Source organism: Pangasianodon hypophthalmus, chromosome 5, assembly GCF_027358585.1.
Source record: "Pangasianodon hypophthalmus isolate fPanHyp1 chromosome 5, fPanHyp1.pri, whole genome shotgun sequence".
Lineage (NCBI taxonomy): Eukaryota > Metazoa > Chordata > Actinopteri > Siluriformes > Pangasiidae > Pangasianodon > Pangasianodon hypophthalmus.
Genome location: NC_069714.1, coordinates 7,017,112 through 7,044,037, shown reverse-complemented (window position 1 = coordinate 7,044,037; position 26,926 = coordinate 7,017,112). Strand labels below are relative to the sequence as shown.

Genomic DNA, 26,926 nt, shown 5'->3' with positions numbered 1-26,926 from the left:
TACTCGCCAAGTCAGTCAGACCGATAGCGTCCATTGGGTCGTGGGTCACTCCGATTGGTTCGTTCTGCTCAAGACCCCGCCCAGATCTTTCTGATTGGTTCGTGCTGCTCAAAACCACGCCTACTCAGGCTCGTTCAACTAAGACCAGCCACGGCATCGTTAAGTCGAGCGAGTGCGCGTGCACTGTGTGAGTGTGGAGGTTTGGCTACAGTGATGTACTTATGAAGAAGATAACTTTTTCTGTGAATGGATGTGAATATGCTAAAATCAGCTGCTGGTCTTTTTATGTTTTCTCACTGAACACGCGTGCCCAGTTTTCTCACTGGGCACGCTCTTCCATACTCACATAAATATACTGAATGCCCAAAAGTATGTGGACGCCTGACCTTGGCCTCCATATTCCAAACTTCCCAAACTTTTACCACATGATTGTTTAGAATGTCTCTGAATGTTGTTTGAAGGCTTTTAAGATTTCCCTTCACTGGAACTAAGAGACCCAAACCTGTTCCAGCATGACAATGCCCCCGTGCACAAAGCGAGCTCCATGAAGACATGGTGTGTTAAGGTTGGACTGGAAGAACTCGAGTGTCATGCACAGAACCCTGACCTCAACCCCACTGAACCCCTTTAGGATGAACATCGACTTCACCCCAGAGAGGCCTTCTCCCCCGACATCAGTGCCCAACCTCATTAATACTATTGTGGCTGAAAGGGTACAAATACCCAGAGCCCTGCTCCAAAATCTAGTGGAAAGACTTCCCAGAAGAGATTGAAGGCTGCAAGGTCAACTGCATATTAGTCAACTCCATATAAATGAAATAGGCTGTTCAACAAGCACATTGTGGTCAGGTGTCCACATACTTTTGGCCATATAGTGTGCAGAACCCCTTTTCTCATTTCAACCATCTGCAATTAAATTAAAATTTTCTCTTTAAAAATATTAAAAATATTAAAAATAAAACTTTTCTATAAAAAACATAGTAGTCTTGAAATTACGCACGTTGTATCAACCATGCAAGAATGCGTTATGGCTTTGAACTTGAGGAGGAATAGAATAGTGGCCCAAATGCATTTGGATAAAAAAATGGCAACCAGCTATATGGATAATGTTTGTGAGTTACCATGAGTTAACAATAAAATGTGATACTTTATTATATATGCTTGTGCAGCATTGACATTTTAATCTGAAATCGGCCCAGCTGTAAGCAGACAGAGATACAGTCTTCTCATGGCTGAGCTGTGTCTGTGTTCATGCCCCTCATTTCCATAGTGGTATGTGGTAAGTGTGGGTCAGTACTCATTTCCCTGCTGAAAAACCAATGACCTTGCTCTGACCGATGACCATAACCAGGTACACCAGTGGCCCAGCTGAGCAAGCTCATAGAGCATCTTTGCTTTGGTAAGAGGACTTTCTTTGGATTATTGTTACTTGCTGTAGAATTTTTAAAAGAAAATCACACAGGCCAGGCAAGTAGAAAGACTCAAACAAGCAATAAGGAAGTAATAAGGCAAGTAATAAGGAAGCTGGAAAATAGCTTGCCAGCATAGTAGCTGGTCAGACCAAGCTGGATTTTTGGTGGGGTAAATGATGGGGACCCTGTAATGACCTTAATCCGGTTATGTTTAGTGTGAAAAATAAAATTATAACATGAAATACAGTGAAATACACATTGATGTGTGTATATAAACAGATCCATATAGATACACACCCACAACAGAGGTGTTCTGTCTTTCTCTCCAGCAAGAAGGCTGAGTGCAAAAGTGTCCATTATTTTTTTGGTGGTTCTGAACTGGATATTAATAATAGCCTATGTTAAATTAGTCACTAATTAGTGACTAATTCATTCAGTTACTCATCTTCAGTAACCAGTTTATTATGGTCAGGGTAGTGGTCCATGAATATATGGAATCTGGAGCCAATCCCAGGAACAGTAGGCAAAAGTCAGGGACACACGCACAATCACGGGTAGGGGAAATTTCGCACAACCAGTCCACCTACCGGCATGTTCCTGGGAAGAAGGAAGCCAGAGAACCCAGATGAAACCTACACAGACATGGGGAGAATATATTAAAAGTGACTAATGCACTATGGAAGTAAGATTTTATGCAGAAGCAGAAAACAATAATAAAAAACTAAAAAGACCAGAAATATATAGTATACACACTCACCGTCCATTTTCTTAGAAACACCTATACACTGCAGTTATGCAGTTATCCAATCAACCAGTCATGTGGCAGCAGCATAATGCAAAAAATCTTGCAGATACAGGACAAGAACTTCAGTTAATGTTCACGTCACACATCAGAATTGGGAAAAAATGTGATCGCTGTGACTTTAACTGTGGCATGGTTGCTGGTACCAGGTTTGAGTATTTCAGAAACTGCTGATCTTCTGTGATTTTCACACACAGCAATCTAGAGTTTACACAGAATGGTACGAAAAACAAAACACATCCTGCGAAACTCAACAGTTGAAGGTCAGGTGATATTTAGACCAGGTAATACTTTTCCTAATCTTCAACTGTTCAGTTTGAGTGAGTCTGTGCCCATAATAGCCTCAGATTCCTGTTCTTGGCTGACAGGAGCGGAACCCAATCTGGTCTTCTGCTGTTGTAGCCCATCCACCTCAAGGTTCGATGTTTTGTGCATGCTGAGATGCTTTTCCACTCACCACGGTTGTGAAGCGTGATTATTTCTGATAGCTCTTCTGGTACCAACATCCATGCCAAAGAGATCAAACTTTTTCTTCATTCTGATATTTGATGTGAACATTACCTGAAGCTCTTGAACTCTGCATGATTTTTGCATTGCACTGCTGCCACATTATTGGCTGATTAGATAACTGCATGAATATAGAGGTATACAGGTGTTCCTAATAAAAAGTGGATGGTGAATGTGTGTGTGTGTGTGTATTTATAGTGCCTTTATATAAATTTATTTAATAGTGCTGATTATTTCAATATATTTTATAAAATGCAATGCAAAGTAATGTTATTATGTAATTAAAAGGTGTTATTTCATGAAACAATTTTAGCTACAGTTAAGCAATGAAGGCAATACACCGCAGACCATAATATCACAAACATTTTTTGTACACATCTCGGACGCACCTTATTTGAACTTCTTGTTTGAGATGCAAAAGCAGTCACTACCAGACACGAGGCACCAGAACAGTTCCTTTCCAGAGGCAATCAATCTCGTGAATATTCATGGACCTTAAAGAACATCCTTAATCTTTAATACATTGTCACTGTGAGCTAAATATAAGCTTTTTATCACTGTGATTTATAATATAAACACAATTGCACTTTTTGATGATTATTTATTGTTTATTTATTGATGATATTTATTGTGTTTTGCAATTTCATTCTTTCCATATAAGTAACTACACCAATTTATGGTTGAGGTTGTTGTTGTTGTTTTGTTGTGTTTACATAGTTCATTTGTGTTACTGTGGAAGGTGCCACTTAGAAACCATGAAGACGGCTTTGGACTGCAATTGATACGAACAGATTTGCTACAATTGCTATGATAGCTTTAGGGCTGCAATTCCCACGAAGAGTTTTACACTCAAGTCTCCAGCAGTGAACAGTCGATAACGTCAACAAAATAGACTTCAAGTGTAAATAGTGTATAATGAACTTTCACGGTTACACAGTTGTACTTGTTGACCATGTAGTACACAGTTATAGACGGGATTTATTTCTAATCACACTATCCAGATGATGAGTTCCCTTTTGTCTGGTTCCTCTCAAGTTTTCTTCGTCATATCGTCTCAGGGAGTTTTTCTTCGCCCCTGGCTTGCTCATTAGGGATAAATTTATACATTTAAAATTTATATCCTGTATTCGTATATTTCTGTAAAGCTGCTTTGAGACAATGTCCATTGTTAAAAGCACTATACAAATAAAACTGAATTGAATTGAATTGTAGGGTCAGGTGATATGACAATATACATAATATCGATATTGTGATAAATTATGTCACAATCCACTTTTCTCAGATATTGTCAGTATTGTGATCTATTTTTAGTAATTACAAAATAAATGGAATTGAATGGAAGCAGTTAATTAGATGTCAATTTGCTGTTGTTTTTTTTTAAATCTAATTTTTAAAATGGTCTTTCCCACCCTCTTTTAAGAATTTTTAGTGTTACAATTTAGTTTTTGTAAATAAAATTATCATCTAACTCAGTTTAACAGTTCTTACTTTTTACAGTTGTAATGCATCACATCTACCTTGTTTGTTAGCTAAATTATATATCATTATATATAATTTATATAAGATATATCATAGATTTCGTGTTCAGATATCGTGGTATAATGCATTTGTCATATCGAGCAGTGTGTAAAAACCGGGGTTCAGGCTTACTCAAATGATCAAATCAAAGAATCAAATGATTCTGATTCTGAATCTGATTCGAAAAAAATTGGCTGTGATCCATACGGGAGCCGAAGGAATCGACTCTTACTGAAGAGCCGAGCCAAATGATCTGACTCACAAAAAGAGTCGGTGATTGGCATGGCTGAAGCGGGTGAAGGGTTTAATTACTGAGTGCGGGAGGAAAAGGCAGAATGATGGACGCTGCAGTGACATGTAATAATTGTGGCTTACCGTACACATTGTCTGGTAATTTTTAAAAACTATTTCTCTGTATTTACTTATATCAGTCAAACAAACCTAATTAGCTGGTGAGCTTTTGACAAAATGCAATTAGCGGACTACATCCTCAAGGTGAACGTTTTTAAAGCTAAACACTTTCGAGTGATAAACATGGCCTCAGGCTAGCTCGAGTGTAGTTAGCTAGCTAACGTCTTGCCCTCCATTAAAGCTTACGTTTCTCAGATGCAGGTAATTAATTGTTGCAGGTAATTAAAGGTTAGCTGTGGTGGTGCAGAGTGGTTTGTTCAGCTGTGTGGAGTGCTAAGAAGAGCAGTGGGGAAATTGCCACCATGTAACTCTTAGCTTCATGACCTAACTTTTTTTTTTTGGTTGTTTTATTGTGTTCTTTGTGTGCACAGAGGATGAGGTTGTGGGGAGGCTGCCCCATGTGCTCTTCTGTGGTCACATCTTCTGTGTGGAGTGTCTCCGCTCTCTGGAGTGTCCTCAGGACACCGCCAACTCTGTGTCCTCCATCAGCTGTCCCGAATGCACGGTGAGCACTGACCACAGCACCTGTCCACATCCCCTGTCCATGTTCTCAGCCCCTGTCCACATCCCCTGTCCATGTTCTCAGCCCCTGTCCTCAGCTCCTGTCCATGTCCTCAGCCCCTGTCCTCATACCCTGTCCTCATCCCCTGTCCATGTCCTCAGCCCCTGTCCTCATCCACTGTCCTCAGCTCCTGTCCATGTCCTCAGCCCCTGTCCTCAGCTCCTGTCCACATTCCCTATCCACATCCCCTGTCCTCAGCTCCTGTCCATGTCCTCAGCCCCTGTCCTCAGCTCCTGTCCACATTCCCTATCCACATCCCCTGTCCTCAGCTCCTGTCCATGTCCTCAGCCCCTGTCCTCAGCCCCTGTCCACATTCCCTATCCACATCCCCTGTCCTCCGCTCCTGTCCTCAGCTCCTGTCCTCGTCCTCAGCCCCTGTCCATGCAGCCATCTCTCCCTTACTGCTCTACAGCACGTCAACCAGTTTTTCAGGAGAAAATAGCTAAAGCATGCGCAAAATGTCGCCTCAGAATGACATCATAGACTAATTTGGATTACTAATTTACTTATTCATCATGATCCTTGGCATGTCATATTACAAATTAGGGTACATGCAGAAGGAAGCTTTTGCACTTAAAATATAATTTTATTCTTAAAACAAAATATTATAATTCATTTCTTATATAATTTATTTGTTTGAATGTTTGTCCTGTCATGGCACATTGCACCAACGAAACTTTTATGCGTTTACAAAATGTTATCAAGAACGCAGACAAAAAGAAGTCATGACAGTGAGTAGTCGTGAAAGGTGAGTAGTCATGAAGTAAATGGTTACTCGCTTGTAACTATCAACAAGAAGAGAGTTTAAAACGAAGAATAAAGAAATACAAAGGCGGGACACACAGCAGTTGGTTATTGGGAACAGTGGTGTGCTGTGATTAGTCGGTGGAGACAGTGGTTCTCTGCGTTTGGTTGCAAGCAAAACACAGGCATTACACACTGATAGTAAGTCGCAGCAGCTGTGATGTGAGCTGGAGAGCTCTATCGAGTTCAAGACAGTCACTAATGTGTGCTCAAAAAGTCGCTAGATTTGTTGCTAGGCTCTTTTTTGAATTAAAGTCGCTAAAGGGGTGACAAATATTACGATAAAGTTTCTAAGTTGGAAACATGTTGATCAACCAGTCTAGTATAAACATCTGACCCTCCTAAACCCTGTCCAAAAGCATTACTTCCATTGATGAATATGCAATAAGAAAACCAATGTATCAAGGAAGTAGGATATTGTCATAAATAAATAACAGCTCTAAAAATGAGTACACCAGTTTTAATGATGTACATTCACACGGTAAAAAGCGTTCTGTTTTTATTTGTAAGGATTTACAAATAATACCTTATTTCTGCTAACAACAGATGACCTGTAACCATCATTTTAATCATAACCACAGCCCATGTGCATGTACTTCAGCACCACTTTTTGGCTCGTAAAACGGTAATATAATTAATCCATGCACCACCTCCAATACGGAAAAACAGTCCCAACCTGTGGCTGTGAAATAGCCCAATTCTATGGATCTTTCCTGCGTATGTGTTACATACTGTGGGGGGTATTTAACTCTAATATAATTGGATTTGTACTTGCACTGGTTTGCCTGCTTATTATTATTTTTTAATTAAGAAATGTGTTTGCAGAAGTTTATACTGGTAACATTGTTGGAGTTCTTAGAAATGAAAGCTGCACTTTTCATTTACGTTTGCAGGATTTCTCACAATGGATTGAGAGGCATAACCGCAGAAAAATGCAGCCTTCCTTGACCGCATCCTTATTATTAAAGCATGACTTTCTCAGTTTTACTAAGTGGATAAATCTATTTTGAGTCATTACTAGGCCACGTACATATAAGTGTGTCTGAGTTTAGTATTTATTATTTTTTGTGTTGTTCTATTTAAACATTTATGAAGTTTATATACTTTGGTAGTTGAAGTTTATAATTTTATTAGCTACATTTGCCGTAGATGAGCACTGAAATTGGTGAGGAAGGAGTGGATGGATTGCAGGTCGATAGCAGGATAATTGGCCTTATCTATACAGCCAAGATGAACTCCAAGAGGAGGTAATCCCCCCCTGCCTTTACTAAGCTAATCAATAATACATTACTATAAAATTAATGATTCACCATGTAAATGCTTTTGGTGTGTCTAAATAAATGCAAGGGTTCTCCATGGGGGAGTCAGACAGACAGTTCGCAGACTGAGGAGTCCAGCAGCACATCCTTCTACCCACATGAAGCTTGCTGAAGAGGTATGTGTAACTGATTAATAAGAAAGTTTTCATAGGCCAAAGTTGCAGTTAGATTGTGTGTGTGTGCAGGGTCCTGACGTGGCGAAGATTCTAAACGAAGCCCTCTGTAAAGCAACAGAAAACCTTACTACCCTGGATAGCCTGCACCAGGTAAAGTAACAATCCTTAAGTTGTTACCCTTTGCTAGTGGTGAATTTTTCTTGATTCAAATTTGTTTTTGCTCCAAGACTCTGGTTGCAGGCATTCAGTCTCAGCTGAAGAAGGAGAGGAATCGAATCATAAAGGAAATTGACGAATGCATTGACAAGGCAGTCGTCATACTACAAAGAAGGTGTGTTGTAGACCCTGATAGAAAAATTGTCAGGGAGTTGGAAGCTTTGTCACCATAAATGTCTCATCATATTAACACGCAAAACTGAAGGGGTGGGTTTGCTGTGTTACATACACCATTCTCAGTTCTTGCGGTCCAATTTCAGCTCATTATTTTGTGACTATAATTTTGAAACAGGTAGTTTGCTGAAACTGTACTATTTGTGTCTGAAGAGAATAATGAAACTATACAAATTTATTTTTATATAAAAAATAACGGTGCTAAGGGTTCTGGACAGAGTGGATATAAAAAGTCTACAATTGTCTGATAAAATTGCAGCTTTTTGTGATGTAAATAATGAAACCAAGATAAATCATGTCATCTTTTTTTGTGATATGGCAACCAGCAAAAATTCAAATGAAAAACAAATAGAAACATTTCAGGAAAAAAAAAGGAAAAAGAAACAACTTAACAATAAGTGCACAGACCTTAACACATTTAAGACACTGTTAAAGCACTTTTTGCTCAGTCTGTTTAAGTAAGGGTCTATCAACTTAGGACATCTTGGTTTGCTCATTTTATACTGTTCAAGTATTTACAGATTTAATTGTACACATTTGAACACAGTAAGTTTCATGTATAAATTTGAGTGAAATGCTGCCACGTCAGAGCCTGTACTTCACAGCTGTAATATACAGCTGTATTTATCATGTGTGCATTCAGACGTAGTGCACTGATGTCTGAACTGAGCTGTCTAGAGAAGCTCTTCTCAGCTGGGAGGGAGGAGTGTCAGAAACTGCAGGTGAGACGGAGAGAGCTGCGCACAGCCATTCAGAAAGCACGACATGTTCGCCAGGTCCCATTGCTGGAGACTTACTGCCATCTGGATGAGGTACTTATCACTGGTGCTTGACAGTAACAGTAAATATTGTTATCTCAGGCCACTTCACAGAGGAGACACAGAGTTTTTCTGGTCTGCGGTGGTACCTAACCAAACCATATACTCGATGTATTGATGAAAATTATGTACAGAGTCATAGAGGCTTGCAACATTAGCACTCATTAGCACTGCTATTCAGTATGTCCTGACACCATCTCAGGGATGCCTTTTTACCCACATTAGGTCTCCAGGTTTTTGTCAGTAAGGCCAAAAAAGTGTTGACTGGTAATAAAAAGACCAAGTACCAAGACCAGTAAAAGCACATAAGACATTTAACACATTGTTAAAGCACTTTTTGCTCAGTCTGTTTGGGTAAGAGTCTACCAGTTATTATCTTCCTGCTCTCACCTAGATATTGGTTTCCTGCATCAGTTCATTTTCCTCACTTTTATCCTGACTGTGACTGATATTTAAATGATTTCAACTAAAGAAAAATGAAATGTTACATCATCAGACAAGATCACCTGTCATCTTCCTCATTCTGTTCAACCAAGTCATTTTAATACTGTAAAGAAACAAGTGATTTTACAGCTCATAGCCTGATGAAAAATGCCATAGCTGGGTTCAACAAATAATTCTGTTTTCGCTCAGAATATCTGCTTTGATTTTGTGTTAAAACTCTTCAAGGAGCAGGAGACACTTTTCATACTGTAGCTAGCTAACCTTGACACTGATGCTACTACGTAAGGCTGTAAGTGAAATCCATTAATCTGTTTTTGTGTTTTCTTTAAAACTGCCTGAAAACAGCTTTGTGCAGCTTTGTGTGTGGTGCAGTAGTATCAGCACTGCTGCTGCCCCCAGTGGCTTCACTGTCATTACACTGTCCCCAGGAATAGAGCCCTATACATAACATAACATCCTCAATAACAGCTCTATTACTGGTTAATTTGAACCAACTTGTCATGGCATGATAGCGGAAGTGAAGATGTTTGGTATGGTCCAAGATATGAGTAAAATCTTCAAGGGTAAGATTTAAGTGACTTTGAAAGAAGGTTACTAGAAGCAGTGTCAGTCACTGCTTCAAAACTGCTCAACCGGCTGTGTTTCATTATGAGTTAAGAATTTTACTGCAAGAATTATACAGTGTATACTCTCTGTATTTGCCAAATAAATTGACTTAATGTTGATTGAAAAAGCACATTCAGTGACTGTTAATTAGTGTGATATGTAAGGACAGCAAGTGTTCTTCAGGTGACTTAAAATGTCAGTGGAGGATGTGATCAGACTGTCAGCAAAAATAGTAAGGAAGCTCATATTATTACCTTACAGTGGACCTTTAATATGTACTTGTATATCTGTACATCTGTACTTGGTGTGTAAATTGTGGAATTTGTAAAATGTATACTACAGTCTATATTTTGGATATTGGATTCCACAAGATGTTGGAAACATGCGTTTGAGATTTTGGTCCATGTTGACATAATTGCATCACACAGTTCCTGCAGATCTTTCATTCTGTGAATCTCCCGTTCTACCACATCCCAAAGGTGTTCTACTGGATTCAGATCCAGTGACTGGGAAGGCCACTGAAGAACACTGAACTCATTGTCATGTTCATGAAACCAGTTTGAGACGATTTTTGCTTTGTGACATGGTGCATTATCATGCTGGAAGTAGCCATTAGAAGATGGTAAATTGTGGCCATGAAGGGATGCACATGATCAGCAACAATACTCTGATAGGCTGTGGCATTGATGTGTGTACAGCGATGATTGATGTGTGATGGGTGTGTTATTGATGTGTGAACAGACCCAAAGTGTGTCAAGAAAACATTCCCCACACCATTACACCACCTCCACCAGCCTGGACTGTTGACAAAATGTAGGTTTGGTCCATGGATTCATGCTGTTGGCGCCAAATTCTGACTCTACTATCTGTGTGCCTCAGCAGAAATCGAGATTCATCAGACCAGGCTACGTTTTTCCAGTCTTCAACTGTCCAGGTTTGGTGAGCCTGTGCCCACTGCAACCTCAGCTTTCTGTTCTTGGCTGACAGAAGTGGAACCCGATGTGATCTTTTGCCGTTGTAGCCCATCTGCCTCAAGGTTCGACATGTTGTGCATTCTGAGATGCTTTTCTGTTCAATTGTACAGAGTGGTTATCTGAGTTACTGTAGCCCTTCTGTCAGCTCGAACCAGTCTGGCCATTCTTTGTTGACCTCTCTCATCGACAAGGTGTTTTCCATCTGCAGAACTCCACTCAATGGATGTTTTATCTTTATTGCACCATTCTGAGTAAACTCTAGAGACTGTTGTATTTGAAAATCCCAGGAGATCAGCAGTTACAGAAATACTGAAACCAACCTGTCTGGTACCAACAATCATGCCACATTCAAAATCACTGAGATCACTTTTTTCCCGATTCTGATGGTTGATGTGAACATTACCTGAAGCTGCTGGCCCGTATCTGCATGATTTTATGCATCGCACTGCTGCCTCAGGATTGACCAATGTCAAAATAGAATATGACACTGTCGCACGTGTAAGCAAATTGTCAGTAAGAAATCCTACACAGTTGAAAACGACCACTCTCAGCTGCATTATTTAGCCAGCTTTTGAGTTTCGTTATAATTGCAAGAATGATCAGGTGTACTTATAAAATGATCAGTCAATATGATCTGTATGTATATACACTATATTACCAAAAGTATTCGGTCACCTGCCTTGACTCACATATGAACTTAAGTGCCATCCCATTCCTAACCCATAGGGTTCAATATGATGTCGGTCCACCTTTTGCAGCTATTACAGCTTCAACTCTTCTGGGAAGGCTGTCCACAAGGTTGAGGAGTGTGTTTATAGGAATTTTTGACCATTCTTCCAAAAGCGCATTGGTGAGGTCACACACTGATGTTGGTCGAGAAGGCCTGGCTCTCAGTCTCCACTCTAATTCATCCCAAAGGTGTTCTGTCGGGTTCAGGTCAGGACTCTGTGCAGGCCAGTCAAGTTCATCCACACCAGACTCTGTCATCCGTGTCTTTATGGACCTTGCTTTGTGCACTGGTGCACAGTCATGTTGGAAGAGGAAGGGGCCCGCTCCAAACTGTTCCCACAAGGTTGGGAGCATGGAATTGTCCAAAATGTTTTGGTATCCTGAAGCATTCAAAGTTCCTTTCACTGGAACTAAGGGGCCAAGCCAAAATGTACCGTTCTCCTGGCAACCTCCAAACCCAGACTCGTCCATCAGATTGCCAGGTGGAAAAGTGTGATTCATCACTCCAGAGAACGCGTCTCCACTGCTCTAGAGTCCAGTGGCGGTGCGCTTTACACCACTGCATCCGACGCTTTGCATTGCACTTGGTGATGTGTGGCTTGGATGCAGCTGCTCGGCCATGGAAACCCATTCCATGAAGCTCTCTGCGTACTGTACTTGGGCTAATCTGAAGGTCACATGAAGTTTGGAGCTCTGTAGCAATTGACTGTGAAGAAAGTCGACGACCTCTTTGCACTATGCGCTTCAGCATCCGCTGACCCCTCTCCGTCAGTTTACGTGGCCTACCACTTCGTGGCTGAGTTGCTGTTGTTCCCAAACTCTTCCATTTTGTTATGATAAAGCTGACAGTTGACTGTGGAATATTTAGGAGCGAGGAAATTTCACAACTGGATTTGTTGCACAGGTGGCATCCTATGACAGTTCCACGCTGGAATTCACTGAGCTCCTGAGAGCGGCCCATTCTTTCACAAATGTTTGTAAAAACAGTCTGCATGCCTAAGTGTTTGATTTTATACACCTGTGGCCAGGCCAAGTGATTAGGACACCTGATTCTGATCATTTGGATGGGTGACCGAATACTTTTGGTATAACACTGATATAATTAATTTATAATATCCTTATTGAATTATTTTTCCATTGTTAATTTACTTGCTCAGATTCTGGAGACTCTGCAGAGTCCTGTGGACACTGAATTGTACGATATGAGCTGCCTCACTATGCGTTCAGGTCTTGGGTAGGTCTTGCCACTAAATATTATGTAATATACCTCACACTTTTAACAGACATTAATATGTCATATTTCTGTTATATCTATTTGTAATTTGCACTATACCAGAACCTGATTTTAGGTCAACATATTGTGTATATACTGTATAAAAGAGTAGACATATTTAATTAATCATATTATTTTTGTATAGGTGCATTCTCAATGTGGACCATGTGAAAAACTGTCTGGAGATCACAGATGGCAATTTTAAGCTGTGAGTAGATGTTTTTAACTTGAGTGCAATTTTCTTTTTATCTACTATTATATTTACAGAAGAATACTGAATATTGGAAAATACAGAATATACAGGACACAGGACAGACATTTGAAAATCTAAAAACGTGTGTATAGTGTGTGTTGTCCAAAAAGTTTGTTTTTTAATGAGATCTCACAAAAAGTACCAACCTAGTACCAACTCCAGCATAAACCTAGTAAACAGAACATGACAATGTCGCACGTGTGAGCAAATTGTTGAAAATTCAGTTGAAAATGACCACTCTCATTATTAAGCCTTGTTAAGCTCTTATATTAAGCCTGCTTCTTTATATATCTCAAATGCTGTTGACTGTTGTGAAATTCAGTCAAACTGTTTGAAATATGTCAATATAACACAAAATCGAATCACAACTCTCAAAAGGCACTTCATGCCTTTACAGCCAGCAATTTTTAGGGCAAATGCAAGTGTGAGAAAAAGTATGCCAGTTCATAGAAACATAATCTGCAAAAACTGGTTTGCTGGAATAATTATCTGTTTGAGGTACAAACTCAGTGTTGCAGCAAAAAAAAAAAAAAAAAAAAAAAAAAAAGATTGGTTGTGAAAATCAACCAAGGAAATGATTGTGTGCTGAATATGTGTGACTTGGTAGTATTGGTTGTTTGTCAGTGTGTGTGAGGAGGTGGCCATCCCTCCTGCTACAGAGCCTGTCAAGCGGCCAGTGAGGAGTGGAGGTTCAGGGGAAAGGAGAGGAGGCAGAGACAGCCCTCGAGTGCCCATCTCTCCTCGCCCAGCATCCCCCAAACACATCCATGCTCCAAGCCCTAATGTTATAATAGAGGAAATCATTGAGGAAACAGTTGCTGGTGATGAGAGAGATGTAATGGGTATGTACACACCATGTGTGTAAATATATAATGAATGTAGGTTGGTAAGCCTCTTTGTTTAGTTGTAAGATCGTATCAGTCACCTATTTCTGTTCCCTCAGGCCAGGAGCCCAAGCCTACAGAGAGACAAAGGGTACAGAGGAAGAATCGCAAGGCACTGCCTGACAGGATCACTGCCTCTCAAAGTGGTGGAATCAATCATTTTCTTAGAGTCCATTCCCTTTTATTGTTTTAGACCCGAAAACTGATCTGTGGTTTGTGGTTTCCAGCATTGCAGAAGTGGGTTGCAGTGACCCATATAATCAACCCAACACATTTCTATGTGCGCTATGTGATGGAGCGCAAGGCAGGAGTCTTGTTGGCCAGAAAGATTAACAGCATCTGCTCAGGAGAACAAAGCCACTTCACTGTAAAGGACCAAATCAAGACTGGTAATAATGTGGAGAATTTAGTTAAAATATGTTAAAATATAACTATGGTTACCTTTTTCTGATTGTTTTTCTGCCTCACTGTAATTTGTTTACAACCGCACCAGGGGCTCGATGGTTATCTTTTTTATAGTAGCACATGCATGCAAAAAACTAGTTCAGGCAGAAATGCATGACAATACATGAAATACATGACAAGGATTGTGTTGAAAGGGGGTGGTCTAGATACTACTGAAAAATTCTGTCTTGACACCTCTACACCTCTCAGAAGAAATACTGATGTATGTTTTGTACTTAAAAAAAAATCACTCACCATCTATATCGTACACATACTGTATATTTACCAACTTGGTATTTATGTATCCAATTTATGGTGTAAACTGAAAAGCTTTTGGACTTAGGAACACTATATGGATGATTTCTGTAGATGGTAACCTTTCAGCAATCGTTTATCCTGGTCAGGGTCCGGAGCACTGGGTGTTAGGTCTATGGCAGGGCACCATGCACACACACTCGCACACACATTTACACACACATTCACACCTTGGGGCTGTTTAACTTAACTTAACTTAAATATACCTTCTGGCAGGTGAAATTCCCCAAAGGGAAAACTCCACACAGATTTCCTAATCTGGTACAAAATAAACACACCCCGGGTCTGTGTCCGTCCATCTGTCCATCCTTTCCGAGCTTCTCATTAGCAACAAGAACGAGTAGTTGAATGTTTGAAGGATTTAGGCTATATGGAATTATCATTTTAAACAGCTGGTGAACTGATTAGATTTTGGAATTGATCCAGAAAAGGTCAAGGTCACAGCAAGGCCAGATGTCTGAAATTGTTTTTCTTCAATAACTTCCTTCCTGTTTGAAGCATATTTTAAAGGTATTTTTGAGGGTATTTGAGGCATACAAGAAGGACTAGACTTGTTGCTGGTTGTTGTCTCCCTGTTGGCATCAAGTTCCACTTGATGAACAATGATTTCCAGATGTGACCCCTTTTAGAAATCTTTGTCTTTGAAAGTCCTTTGACTATTCATGTTTGAGATTGACAATTGACAATTATTCATCCAAAATTCAACTGCAGTTGCACTTTAAAACAGTACTCTGTATTTGGTGTCCTGAAGATTTCATTTCAAGGTGAATTATGCTTTAGCATAAAGATGGTGTAACCATCAATTGAGATATTTGAGGTATTGAAGTCTAATGAGGTATTTGACAATTAATCATTAAGTTTAAATGTTCCCCTTGTGTGTGTTTGTGCATGAAGGAGCACTGGTGTTTGTAAAATGGAAGAACGATGTCTGGTGTAGAGCAGTGGTGTGTGAGCTGATCCAGAAGGGGTGTCTGGAGTGTGTGACTCACTGCTCTGCAAATGATGTTGCACGCCTGGAAGTGTTCTTCCTTGATTATGGCTTCTCTAAGGGACTCACCATCTCAGGGTGAGGAAAGAGTCTGTGTGTCTGTCTGTCAGTCTGGTACACACCATGTATGAATGATGTGCAGCTTAAATGCGGTTCAGCTTAAAATGGAGTGTTTTTAAAATGAAGATGTGGTTTTTCCATTACAGCAAATTCAATCTTGACCATTCTCATAAAACAGCATGAACCGAATATTTAATATTTATTAATTTAGGTACCCAGCTAGCCTGCCAGGTAAGCCAGGTAAACCAGGTAAGCCAGGTACCACCCAGATAGGCTACGTAGGTAGCCAGTTAGGAATTCTGCCAGCCAGCCAACCATATAGTTAAGTGGCCATCAAGCAGGTAGGTGGGTACCCCTCAGGTAGGTAGGCTCTGTAGGTGGGTAGTGTGGCTAGGTAGGTATGTAAGTAGATAGGTAGCCAGCTGGCTATCCAGAAGGTATGTAGGCTTTCCCCAAACTGTTGCCACAAAGCTGGAAACACAGAATTGCCTAGAATGTCTTTGTATGGCCTCTCATAGCCCTCTCATAGTTAGCCAGCCAGCCATCCACACAGCTTCTTGGCTGTTGCCATAGGTATGTGTGAGCGACCTACCTACCTGGTTCGCTACCTACCTACCTGACTGGTTGGCTGGCTGGTTAGCTACCTAGGTACCTAACTGACTGGCTGGCTGTAGCTAGGTTGCCCAAGTAGGTTTCCAGTTCAGCCAGCCAGGCAGGTAGCCAAATATTAGAATGTGAGCACTTGGTAAGCAACTGTTTTAGAAATTAAGACATGTCAGAGTATGCGGATAATCTCACACTGTGACCCCTCTCCCTCCCGCAGTGATGATCTTGTTGGGCTGAATGAATGTGTGAGGAGAGCTGATTCTACTCCCCAGGCAGATCTGCATCGGTGGGCCCCTCAGGCCATTAGGTGTTCCCTTAAAGACATTATTCCTTCAGACCTGGTGAGAGATCAGAACTAGTGATCAGCCTGATGAGGTGTTCTGTAAAGTTCTCACATGTTTTTAATTACTCAATATTTAAAATAAACAGTGCATAAAAATGCAGCTATGTAAAATTGTGAAGTTAGGCCAGACTTCATTTTGCTTTGTAGAACGCTTAGTCAGCGATTTTATGAATAATGTATTTTATACAGGTTAATCTAGCACAGTGGCATATTGCACAGTTAAATCTGATCTATTTGAGTTTAGAAAAGAAATAGGAACCTTGCTATGAGTGCGTATTTAACTATCTGCAGACAGTTCAGTTTTTGACCTGGTTAAATAAACAGTGCTGCACTCATCCTAACTCTAGTTTAGCACTCTGCAGCTAAACTATTAGTGGAACAACACTCACCGAGCACTTTATTAGGAACACTGTACTGGACCTTTTTAAAAAAAATTTTATTCTTATTTTTTTATACCTATTTTTTTTCTATTATAACATAGTGTAATTACCATTTGTATTGTTATCTACTCAACAGCTACTGCAAGCCCATTGCCTGTTATTTACTCTTTATATGTGTGTTTGTGTATATATATATATATATATATATATATATATATATATATATATATATATATATATATATATATATGTGCACACAATATATATATAATAATATTTCAGTCAGATCTGGTGACTGGGAAGGCCACTGAAGAACACTGAAGTGATTGAACCAGCCATGGAACCAGTTTGAGACGACTTTTTCTTTGTGACATGGTGCATTATCATGCTGGAAGTAGCCGTTAGAAGATGATAAATTGTTGCCATGTGCACATGGTCAGCAGCAATAATCAAATAGGCTGTGGCATTCAAGCGATGACTGATGTTATTATGGTATTAACAGGCCCAAAGTATGTCAAGAAAACATTCCCATTACACCATTACACCACCTCCACCAGCCTGGACTGTTGACACAAGGCAGGTTTGGTCCATGGATTCATGCTGTTGGTGCCTGAGTAGAAACTGAAATTCATCAGACCAGGCTACGTTTTTCCAGTCTTCAACTGTCCAGGTTTGGTGAGCCTGTGCCCACTGCAGCCTCAGCTTTCTGTTCCTGGCTGACAGAAGTGGAACCTGACATGGTCTTCTGCTGTTGTAGCCCATTTGTCTCAAGGTTCGACATGTTGTCCATTCTGAGATGCTTTTCTGCTCATCTCAGTTGTACAAAGTGGTTATCTGAGTTACTGTAGCCTTTCTGTCAGCTCAAACCAGTCTGGCCATTCAGTCTGACCTCTCCCATTCTGAGTAAAATCTAGAGACTGATGTGCATGAGAATTTTCGGAGATCAGCAGTTATAGAAATAATCAAACCAGCCCATTGGCACCAACAGTCATCCCATAGTCAAAATCACTGAGGTCATGTTTTTTCCCCATTCTGATGGTTGATGTGAACGTTACCGGAAGCTGCTGGCCCGTATTTGCATGATTCTATGCATTGCACTGCCGCCACACGATTGGCTGGTTAGATAATTGCATGAATGAGCACATGAATGAGTACAGCTGTTCCTAATAAAATGCTCAGTGAGTGTTTTTTGGTTGTAGGTAAAAGGTTGGAGCAGGGAAGCATCTGAAGAGATGAAGCGTGTGATCGGCTCAAGTGTTGTGGAGATGCAGGTACTCGGTGAAGAGAGAGACACTCTTCTGGTGGATCTGAAGAAAGTATCGATGAACACTTCACTTTCTCTGAGAGAGCACCTTGTGTACATGGAGCTTGCCAGGCAGGATATGTTACCATTAGCTGAAAAGCTAAACATCACTCTCTTAATATTATCTAAACATTATTAAAAATATTAATGAACTGTAAAATGTGTGTGTTTGTGGATGTGTTGTAGCAGGTTCTATTCCCCTCAGGTGGCCCCTGCAGGCAATAAGACACTGCTGTTTTACCCACCTGTGTATCCCAAACTGAACACGGAGTTGAATGCTGTGGTCTCCCATGTAAACACACCATCAGACTTCTACATACAGCTAGTGAGTTGACTCACACACAAAGAGGTTATTTTTGAGATAAATTTTGAGGTAAACCACATTTATGTATTTGTTACCTTTTCCAAACATATGATGTGATTGTGCGTGAACAGTTTACTTGTAGAATTTTATTTGTAGAATGTATTTGCAGAACAGTACGTTTACTGTAAATTTGCTCTGTTTTAAAGTTTTGATTAAATGGCTTGTTTAGTAATGGCTCATTTAATTTACAAGGTGAATAAAAAAATTGTCAACACTTTAATATTCTAATACATACACTTTAATACTCTAACCATCCTGGGGGACTTATAGACCTGAACATCCGCAACCTTTCTTCTTTTCTCCAAACTCAGTCTAGTAGTTATTTCACCAAGAGACACTGTAAAGAAAGGAAAACTGTCATGAAAAAAAGGTGTTAACATGTTTTAATTATTTTAATATTGGAGAAATCAGGGCTGTGCAGAGACCCTGAGAGGGGCAGGTACTGGTAAATGGGGTAAGGCAGGAACTGATTAAGGTTTGGGCAAACCTCTTAGTTCAGCTGTTCCATTATTACCATCTTTGTAGTGTGTGTGTTATCTGTTGTGCTGCTCTTTTTAATCTATCCTGTAAGGGACGCAGTGAATCTAGCAGGCTCAGGAGTTGCTTTTGTTTTTCTTTTTGCCTTCTTTCTTTTCCAAAGAGAATATTTTTATTTAGTATTTTAGGACTTTGAGTTTATGCTGTTTATTTGCATATGATAAATTTACAGTCATATCAGTAAAGCCATGTTTAGCTAAGTGGATGGTTTCTAATTAATTTTTGACAGTTTAATATTAATAGGAGTTTTAATTTTTTTCATGAAATCAGTATTTCTGAAAATATTTTATATTGACTGAGCTCTAGTATTTTTTTCTTTTGGTGTTATTTAACAATAATCTGTGTGGCGTCTGTGGATATTAACTATATTTGTTACCATGAAGGTGGACAATATGGAGTTCCTGCTACTAAACACAAAACTGCAGAACTGTTATGGGCTTCCTGGAGTTGAAAGTGACCTTCAGATCTATTCACCTGTTCTGTCCCAGGCTTGTGTTGCCCTCTATGACAACAAGGACTGGTGCAGGGCTCAAGTCACAGGTGTGTGTGTCTGAGTGAGAGAGTCTGTATGTGTGTATTCAGTGTGTGTGTTTTTTTTTTTATAGTGATGTGAATTCTAATGATTAGGTTTCCCTGGTGGACGGTTGGTGGAAGTCCAATATGTAGATTTTGGCAACAGAGAAACTCTGTCTGTTAAAGACCTCAGACAGATAAAGGATGAGTTTTTTGCACTACCAGCCATGGTGAGAATCCTGTAAGGGATTATTTCTAATCAGTATCTGTAGCTTTATGGTAAGCTGTCTGTTTCTTATTCTTCTCCTCAGGCACTGTGGTGTTCTCTGGATAGTATCTTGAGTGTGGGAGAAACTTGGAGCGAGGAGAGCATTGATGTGTTCCGTAAACTGACAGAACAGAAATTGGTCACTGTAGTTGCAAAAGGTGAGTATACATATGCGTTTACAAATTCTTAATGCCGCTGCAGCATTTCATGTTTGTTTGCATTTGTGTTTGATTTCAGGACTTGTGCCCGTTTCCATGGCTATGCCTGTATGTCTGTTCGAGGTCAGCGAGCATTCTACTGAGTGTCTGTCCAGCATCGGAGAAATCTTGGTCACAAAAGGGCTGGCCTCTCTAAGCAAACAGTATTTGCACTATATTCCTAAATTCTTTTAAATTGAAAACATCTACAGAGAAAGCCTCATTTACACTGTCGGCCATTCACTCACAGATCAATTATACTGTCTGCCCCAGAGTCTCACCTAAGAAACCTGTCCCACTGGAGCATACAGTTTGGGATCCCCCACTGGTGGAAGAGGGCCCATCTCAGAGCGAGCCAACACTTCCTACCCTTGACCCTTCAGCGCTTCAGCCCAGTTTGATACTGCCAGCTTGTCTGAAAGATGTGAAAGTGAAGGTTACCCATGTGACCTCCCCTGGAAATATCTGTGTGCAGCTGCTACAGTATGACACTCAGCTAAAGAGGTACCGGCCTCACTAAAATAAAAAATAAAATAAAATAAAATAGCGATGATTATCAAGAAAAAGTGTGGACCTGACTCCTGAACCACTTGGCTAGACAATACTATCATCAAACTGCAATCGCTAGCGGGCAGAGCAATTTTGGTTAAGTTTGTAGTTTTTGCCATTAATCCTAAAGAGCAAAATGTCATGTGTGCTAGTGATGTTGCGTGAAGTATATAATTTCAATCAGGTTTAGACTATTTATGTTTAAATATAAATCACCTACTTGTGTAATTGGTGTGTAAAACAATTGTTCTGAGGTTTTGTCACCATTTTTTATCACCCTCCTTAATGTGTAGTAATGTAAAGTATAGTAATCATCAACATATTCTGTTGATTCTGTTTCTTGTATATGCTAGAATCCATGACTTGCTAAAAAAAGAATATTCTAAGTCTGAGCCACAGGAGATCGTCTGGAAAGCCAAAATGCCTTGTGCTGCTAATGTTAATGGTATTTGGGAGAGAGGAAAGGTGTGCAATGTGTCTTCCAGCAATGTTGCAGAGGTAAAATAACAAGTTAAGTTTGCACTTACACAAAGTTAAGATCGCTGCTGAAATAGGATTCCTGCTTATGAAATCATGAAAAGAGTTTCTGCTCAGTTTCTGCTCATTTCCCTTACAGTTGCACATTGCAAGGCAGGAAACAGTGTGTAATACGTGTAGTGGGGTGGGTGAAAGGGAGGTACAGGTTGTTGGTAATGTTAACATACATATTAGACCAAGACCAAATTAGGCAGAAAATGGGGGGAGGGGCGATGTATATTTTATTAAAGTAACTATTTTTATTATCAGAACTTTGTGTTTATACTTAAAAATGGGTTTTCTCTCCTTTTATATATACAGGCAATGTTAGTGAGGAATAAAAATAATCAGTATTGCAGTGAATGTTTTAAAACTACTCTGCAGGTGCTGCGCTGTGACTTTGGTAATAAAGTGAACATCCACTTGAGTAACCTGAGACCTCTTCTCCCAGAGTTGAGTGGCTCCTTTCTGCTGGAGTGTTGCCTCAGTGACATAAGGTATCCAAAAATGATAAGAAGACACAGTATGTTGGTATGTGGGTTGACTTTTACCTGAGGAGTGATTCTCTTCTATTGCTCTTTCTCACTTTTCTGCCTTTCTCACTTTTCTGCTCATCCATCAGGCCAGCTGGTGGTTGCTCCACCTGGACGGCTACAGCGTGTGACTTTATTTCCTACTACCTCACCGGTGCCATGGCTATAATGACCATTAAGGTGACCATGTTGACTATATGTTAGTATATTAAAATATAGTATACAATATAAAATATATACAATCTCCATATTTTGTTTCCTCCAGTTTACCTGTGTGTGTGTTTGGTGAATATTATGCCTGCAGGAGCCTTCGTCTGTCAGACCGGTGCCTGTCTCTTTGTTCTGCTCCAACAGAGCAGGTCGGCATGTCAGCATAGCAGATTTCCTCATCGCTGAGGGTCTTGCTCTGAGAGAGAGGAGTGTCAAGTACGACAGCCGTTTCATTGTTTTTCATGTTTTCGATAGAAGTGGCCTGCTCTCTTCTTTCTTTACCTCATTTCAGTCTGTCTTTCAGACCTGCACCCAAGTCAGAATCTGACTTGTGTGACAACGTGGGTTGTGCATTAGGTGAGACCGTGCCCTTAGAAGAAGAGACTGCGTGTGAGGAGAGCGGTCAGAGGAGTAAATCGTCAGCTCCCTCTCATACACCTTCGCCCAAACCTGCCCCACGCATCACTCCTCCTCCGGAAAGAGTGAGGACCCAGGCTTACCTACCCACTGAGCTGCCCCCCTGCGGGGACACACGCATGAGCATCTCTGCTGTCTCTGATGATGGAGTCATCCATGTTATGACACTACAGGCTGGTATGTGAGAGAACAATTTAAATGGGGCTCATTCGTTTATGTGCTTGTGGATTATCTGAGAAATAATTCCACTGTATCTTTTTCTAACATTATTTTCTGATATGTGTGCATGTGTGTGAGCAGCATGTGAGTTTGAGCGATTGCAGGAGCAGCTTCAGCAGCACATTAAGACCTTGCCCAGGCAGAAGCACTATAACTGGAAGAATGTACTGGGCTGTGTTGTCATGGGCTCTGATATGCTGTGGTACCGTGGACAAGTCCAGGAGGTGATTGGAGGCTATTTGAAGGTTAGAATTTAAATCCTCCTGGCAGACATTTATAATAATCATTCACCTGGATGTTTTGACCAGCTATTGAAACATTCATAGCTTAGCGACTGTGTTAACAGCAGTGGGATATTCACTAGGTAAACATTTTGTCAAAGATTAAAAATAATTATTGAGCCAGGGGACTCCTGAGCCCTGACAGTCTTATAATGGTCTTATAGGACGGAATTAGCAGTAAATATACACCTATCTATCTATACACCAGCTCGGATCACATCATCACGCCCCATCTGTCACTGTCTTCTTTCAGACAGTCCGAAGTTTATCTAAAGTTGTTTGTCTAGATATTCTGATGATGGCTGAATGTGCAACTGAATGTGCAACTGAGTTGCAAACACAGCCCACAATTTGGGCTGCATCCCAAATTGCAATGGCATTTTGTCGGTATACCAAATAGTTACCAAAACCATATAATGCTCACTAAGTAGTATAAGTAGTAGTTCACTAAGTAGTGAACTACTGATGAAGGTTTATCAGTATGACTTAGTGAGCATTATATGGTTTGGTATGCAGCCCTGAGTTCTCTCAGAATGTGTATTGACTTAGTAATAGTAAATTGACTTAGCTGTGAGAGTAATCTGTACAGTGGAGTACAGCTCGGTGTTATGAAATGTTTTTCCACAATCCAGAGAGGGCAGAATTCTAAAATCTAGCAGTATTTAAGGATATAATTGTAATAATTTATATAATTGTACGCTTTAACACTGATCCCTGTAATGCTGCTCTTTTATTTGCACCACATATTTTATGGCTTTGGCTGAGATCTGAAGTTTACTCTTCTAATTCTGGAGAGGGATGGGATGCTACAGATATAACTTTCAAATGCAAACAATTTGTATTCCTTTCTAAAATCTCTATTATTCCACAAAATGACTATGAGGTTAGGTTAAAAAAAAAAAGACAGCTTGTCGGGTACAGGAAGTGGGCAGGGTCAGTTGGTGTTCCCACAAGCTGTCAGCCTCAGTATGTTAGTTAAATTGTCATATTTAGCTTGTGACTGCATTGTGTGTTACAGGTACGATATGTGGATCAGGGGATTGTGGAGAATATTCCAGTGTGCCATGTATATCCAATGGTGCTTTGTGAGAATGTTCCTCAGCTGTGTGTGCCTTGCCAGATAAATGGGATACTTCCGGTGAGCTTGCTTGCTTGCTTATTTATTTTAGTATTAGTTGACAGAGTATTTGCTTCTCACTTAATCTTTGTTTTGTGTAACTGGTTGTAGGTTGGGGGGACATGGCAGTGGGACGCAGTGGCTCTTATGAAGGAGTTGTTGCTTGGCCGTATGGTCAGTGTTCATGTTATTGTAAGTTGACCAACAGGTACACAGACACACACATCTCCAGTACTCATTACCCAGGCTAATTTATGAGATTTGTGCTTCTCAGGAGCTGCCAGATGATCCACGAGGCTTGGTTACCGTGGAGATAATACTGGATGGGATGCCACTAAGCAAAATCATGATGCACCACCAGCACGCCACGTTCAGCCTGTCTGTCGGCAGCCCTGAGGTCTGATACTGTCACAGGATGTGAAGCTGAACGGTGGCTGTTTTCAGTCTAAATAATTTTTTCACATTGTGTTTGTTTGTACATCTAGGATTATGTGGTGAAACCTCCAGTGCCTGATTTGGATGACTGGGACTTGAATACTGAGGTGAAACTGCCATACTTCTGTCATTCATTCAGAACGATCAGAGTTTGCGCATTTAGTTTATAGCTTTACGATACAGGAACAATGACACAGGTACAGTGATAGTATCAGTCATGTAACAGTTGCTAAATGCTAAAATCATAAACCATATGCTCAGCAGTTTTGAAACAAGTATATTTTTAAAGGCAAATGTGCTCAGCTACAATAGAGACAGAATTTGAAAATAAGTTTGACAAATTACAAGATAAATTGTCAAATTTACATATTATATACGTGTATGTACACTTACGGAGCACACCGTGGTCTTCAGCTCTTATAGCCCATCTGCCTCAAGGTTCGACGTGTTGTGCATTCTGAGATGCACAGAGTGGTTATCAGATAGATAGATACTGTAGCCCTTCTGTCAGCTCAAACCAGTCTGTTCATTCTCTGTTGACCTCTCTCATCAACAAGGTAAACACAGAACTGCTGCTCACTGGATGATTTTTCTCTATTGCACCATTCTGAGTAAACTCTAGAGACTGTTGTGTGTGAAAATCCCAGGAGATCAGCAGTTATAGAAATACACAAACCAGCCTGTCTGGCACCAACAATCATGCCACGACCAAACTCACTGAGATCACTTTTTTTTTTTTGCCCATTCCGATGGTTGATGTGAACATTGCCCTTAGCTGCATTAGTGAACTAAAGGAAAACTATCCAGCAGTTCATATTTTGTATGTTTGTCTATGTTTGTTTTGTAAGCAACATTACTGTATTCCACTGGGCTATCTATCTATCTATCTATCTATCTATCTATATATCTGTAGCCTGCTCACTCTATCTATCTATCTATCTATCTATCTATCTATCTATCTAAGACAGAAGATAGATAGATAGATAGATAGATAGATAGATAGATAGATAGATAGATGGAGCAAGCAAGCGATAGATCGATAGATAGATAGATAGATAGATAGAGCAAGCGATAGATCGCTTATCTCTGATAGATAGATAGACAACAAGAAAGATAGATAGATAGATAGATAGATAGATAGATAGATAGATAGAGAGAGCAAGCACTTGATAGATAGATAGATAGATAGAGCAAGCGATAGATATCTATATCTATTTGATCGATAGATATATGGGTTCCAGACTTCATAGATAAGTAGATAGAGCAAGTGATAGATAGATAGATAGATAGATAGATAGATAGATAGATAGAGTGAGCAGGCTACAGACAGACAGACAGATGGATAGAAGCAAGCGATAGATAGATACTCTATATTACCAAAAGTATTCGGTCACCCATCCAAATGATCAGAATCAGGTGTCCTAATCACTTGGCCTGGCCACAGGTGTATAAAATCAAGCACTTTCAGCAGCACATTAAGACCTTGCCCAGGCAGAAGCACTATAACTGGAAGAATGTACTGGGCTGTGTTGTCATCGACAGGCATGCAGACTGTTTTTACAAACATTTGTGAAAGAATGGGCCGCTCTCAGGAGCTCAGTGAATTCCAGCGTGGAACTGTCATAGGATGCCACCTGTGCAACAAATCCAGTCGTGAAATTTCCTCGCTCCTAAATATTCCACAGTCAACTATCTATCTATCTATCTATCTATCTATCTATGGGAATGGGATGGCTTTATCATAACAAAATGGAAGAGTTTGGGAACAACAGCAACTCAGCCACGAAGTGGTAGGCCACGTAAACTGACGGAGAGGGGTCAGCGGATGCGCATAGTGCAAAGAGGTCGTCGACTTTCTTCACAGTCAATTGCTACAGAGCTCCAAACTTCATGTGACCTTCAGATTAGCCCAAGTACAGTACGCAGAGAGCTTCATGGAATGGGTTTCCATGGCCGAGCAGCTGCATCCAAGCCACACATCACCAAGTGCAATGCAAAGCGTCGGATGCAGTGGTGTAAAGCACGCCGCCACTGGACTCTAGAGCAGTGGAGACGCGTTCTCTGGAGTGATGAATCACGCTTTTCCACCTGGCAATCTGATGGACGAGTCTGGGTTTGGAGGTTGCCAGGAGAACGGTACATTTCGGACTGCATTGTGCCGAGTGTGAAATTTGGTGGAGGAGGAATTATGGTGTGGGGTTGTTTTTCAGGAGTTGGGCTTGGCCCCTTAGTTCCAGTGAAAGGAACTTTGAATGCTTCAGGATACCAAAACATTTTGGACAATTCCATGCTCCCAACCTTGTGGGAACAGTTTGGAGCGGGCCCCTTCCTCTTCCAACATGACTGTGCACCAGTGCACAAAGCAAGGTCCATAAAGACACGGGTGACAGAGTCTGGTGTGGATGAACTTGACTGGCCTGCACAGAGTCCTGACCTGAACCCGATAGAACACCTTTGGGATGAATTAGAGCGGAGACTGAGAGCCAGGCCTTCTCGACCAACATCAGTG

At 40.5% G+C, this 26,926-nt stretch overlaps 1 protein-coding gene across 3 annotated transcripts in view; it reads left to right on the top strand.

Moving 5' to 3' along the window:
* The first annotated feature begins 4,507 nt into the window (after positions 1–4,507).
* rnf17 (ring finger protein 17) overlaps positions 4,508–26,926 on the top strand; it is a 59,473-nt gene continuing 37,054 nt past the window's right edge. The window contains exons 1-31 of one of the 3 annotated variants that reach the window (XM_053234453.1): positions 4,508–4,629; positions 5,022–5,155; positions 7,166–7,263; positions 7,364–7,451; positions 7,521–7,601; positions 7,679–7,782; positions 8,485–8,653; positions 12,570–12,646; positions 12,831–12,893; positions 13,563–13,780; positions 13,882–13,965; positions 14,050–14,211; positions 15,476–15,647; positions 16,453–16,576; positions 18,158–18,333; positions 18,448–18,586; positions 19,546–19,702; positions 19,790–19,905; positions 19,987–20,101; positions 20,181–20,304; positions 20,414–20,644; positions 21,043–21,187; positions 21,590–21,702; positions 21,828–21,918; positions 22,043–22,164; positions 22,253–22,542; positions 22,666–22,829; positions 23,884–24,003; positions 24,094–24,174; positions 24,257–24,379; positions 24,468–24,524. In XM_053234453.1, coding sequence (XP_053090428.1) covers positions 4,575–4,629; positions 5,022–5,155; positions 7,166–7,263; positions 7,364–7,451; positions 7,521–7,601; positions 7,679–7,782; positions 8,485–8,653; positions 12,570–12,646; positions 12,831–12,893; positions 13,563–13,780; positions 13,882–13,965; positions 14,050–14,211; positions 15,476–15,647; positions 16,453–16,576; positions 18,158–18,333; positions 18,448–18,586; positions 19,546–19,702; positions 19,790–19,905; positions 19,987–20,101; positions 20,181–20,304; positions 20,414–20,644; positions 21,043–21,187; positions 21,590–21,702; positions 21,828–21,918; positions 22,043–22,164; positions 22,253–22,542; positions 22,666–22,829; positions 23,884–24,003; positions 24,094–24,174; positions 24,257–24,379; positions 24,468–24,524 — 3,993 coding nt within the window. In that variant the 5' untranslated portion in view covers positions 4,508–4,574. Of the gene's footprint in view, positions 4,630–5,021; positions 5,156–7,165; positions 7,264–7,363; positions 7,452–7,520; positions 7,602–7,678; positions 7,783–8,484; positions 8,654–12,569; positions 12,647–12,830; positions 12,894–13,562; positions 13,781–13,881; positions 13,969–14,049; positions 14,212–15,475; positions 15,648–16,452; positions 16,577–18,157; positions 18,334–18,447; positions 18,587–19,545; positions 19,703–19,789; positions 19,906–19,986; positions 20,102–20,180; positions 20,305–20,413; positions 20,645–21,042; positions 21,188–21,589; positions 21,703–21,827; positions 21,919–22,042; positions 22,165–22,252; positions 22,543–22,665; positions 22,830–23,883; positions 24,004–24,093; positions 24,175–24,256; positions 24,380–24,467; positions 24,525–26,926 lie in introns of all 3 variants that reach the window. The other 2 variants (XM_053234452.1, XM_053234451.1) reach the window with 2 other exon arrangements.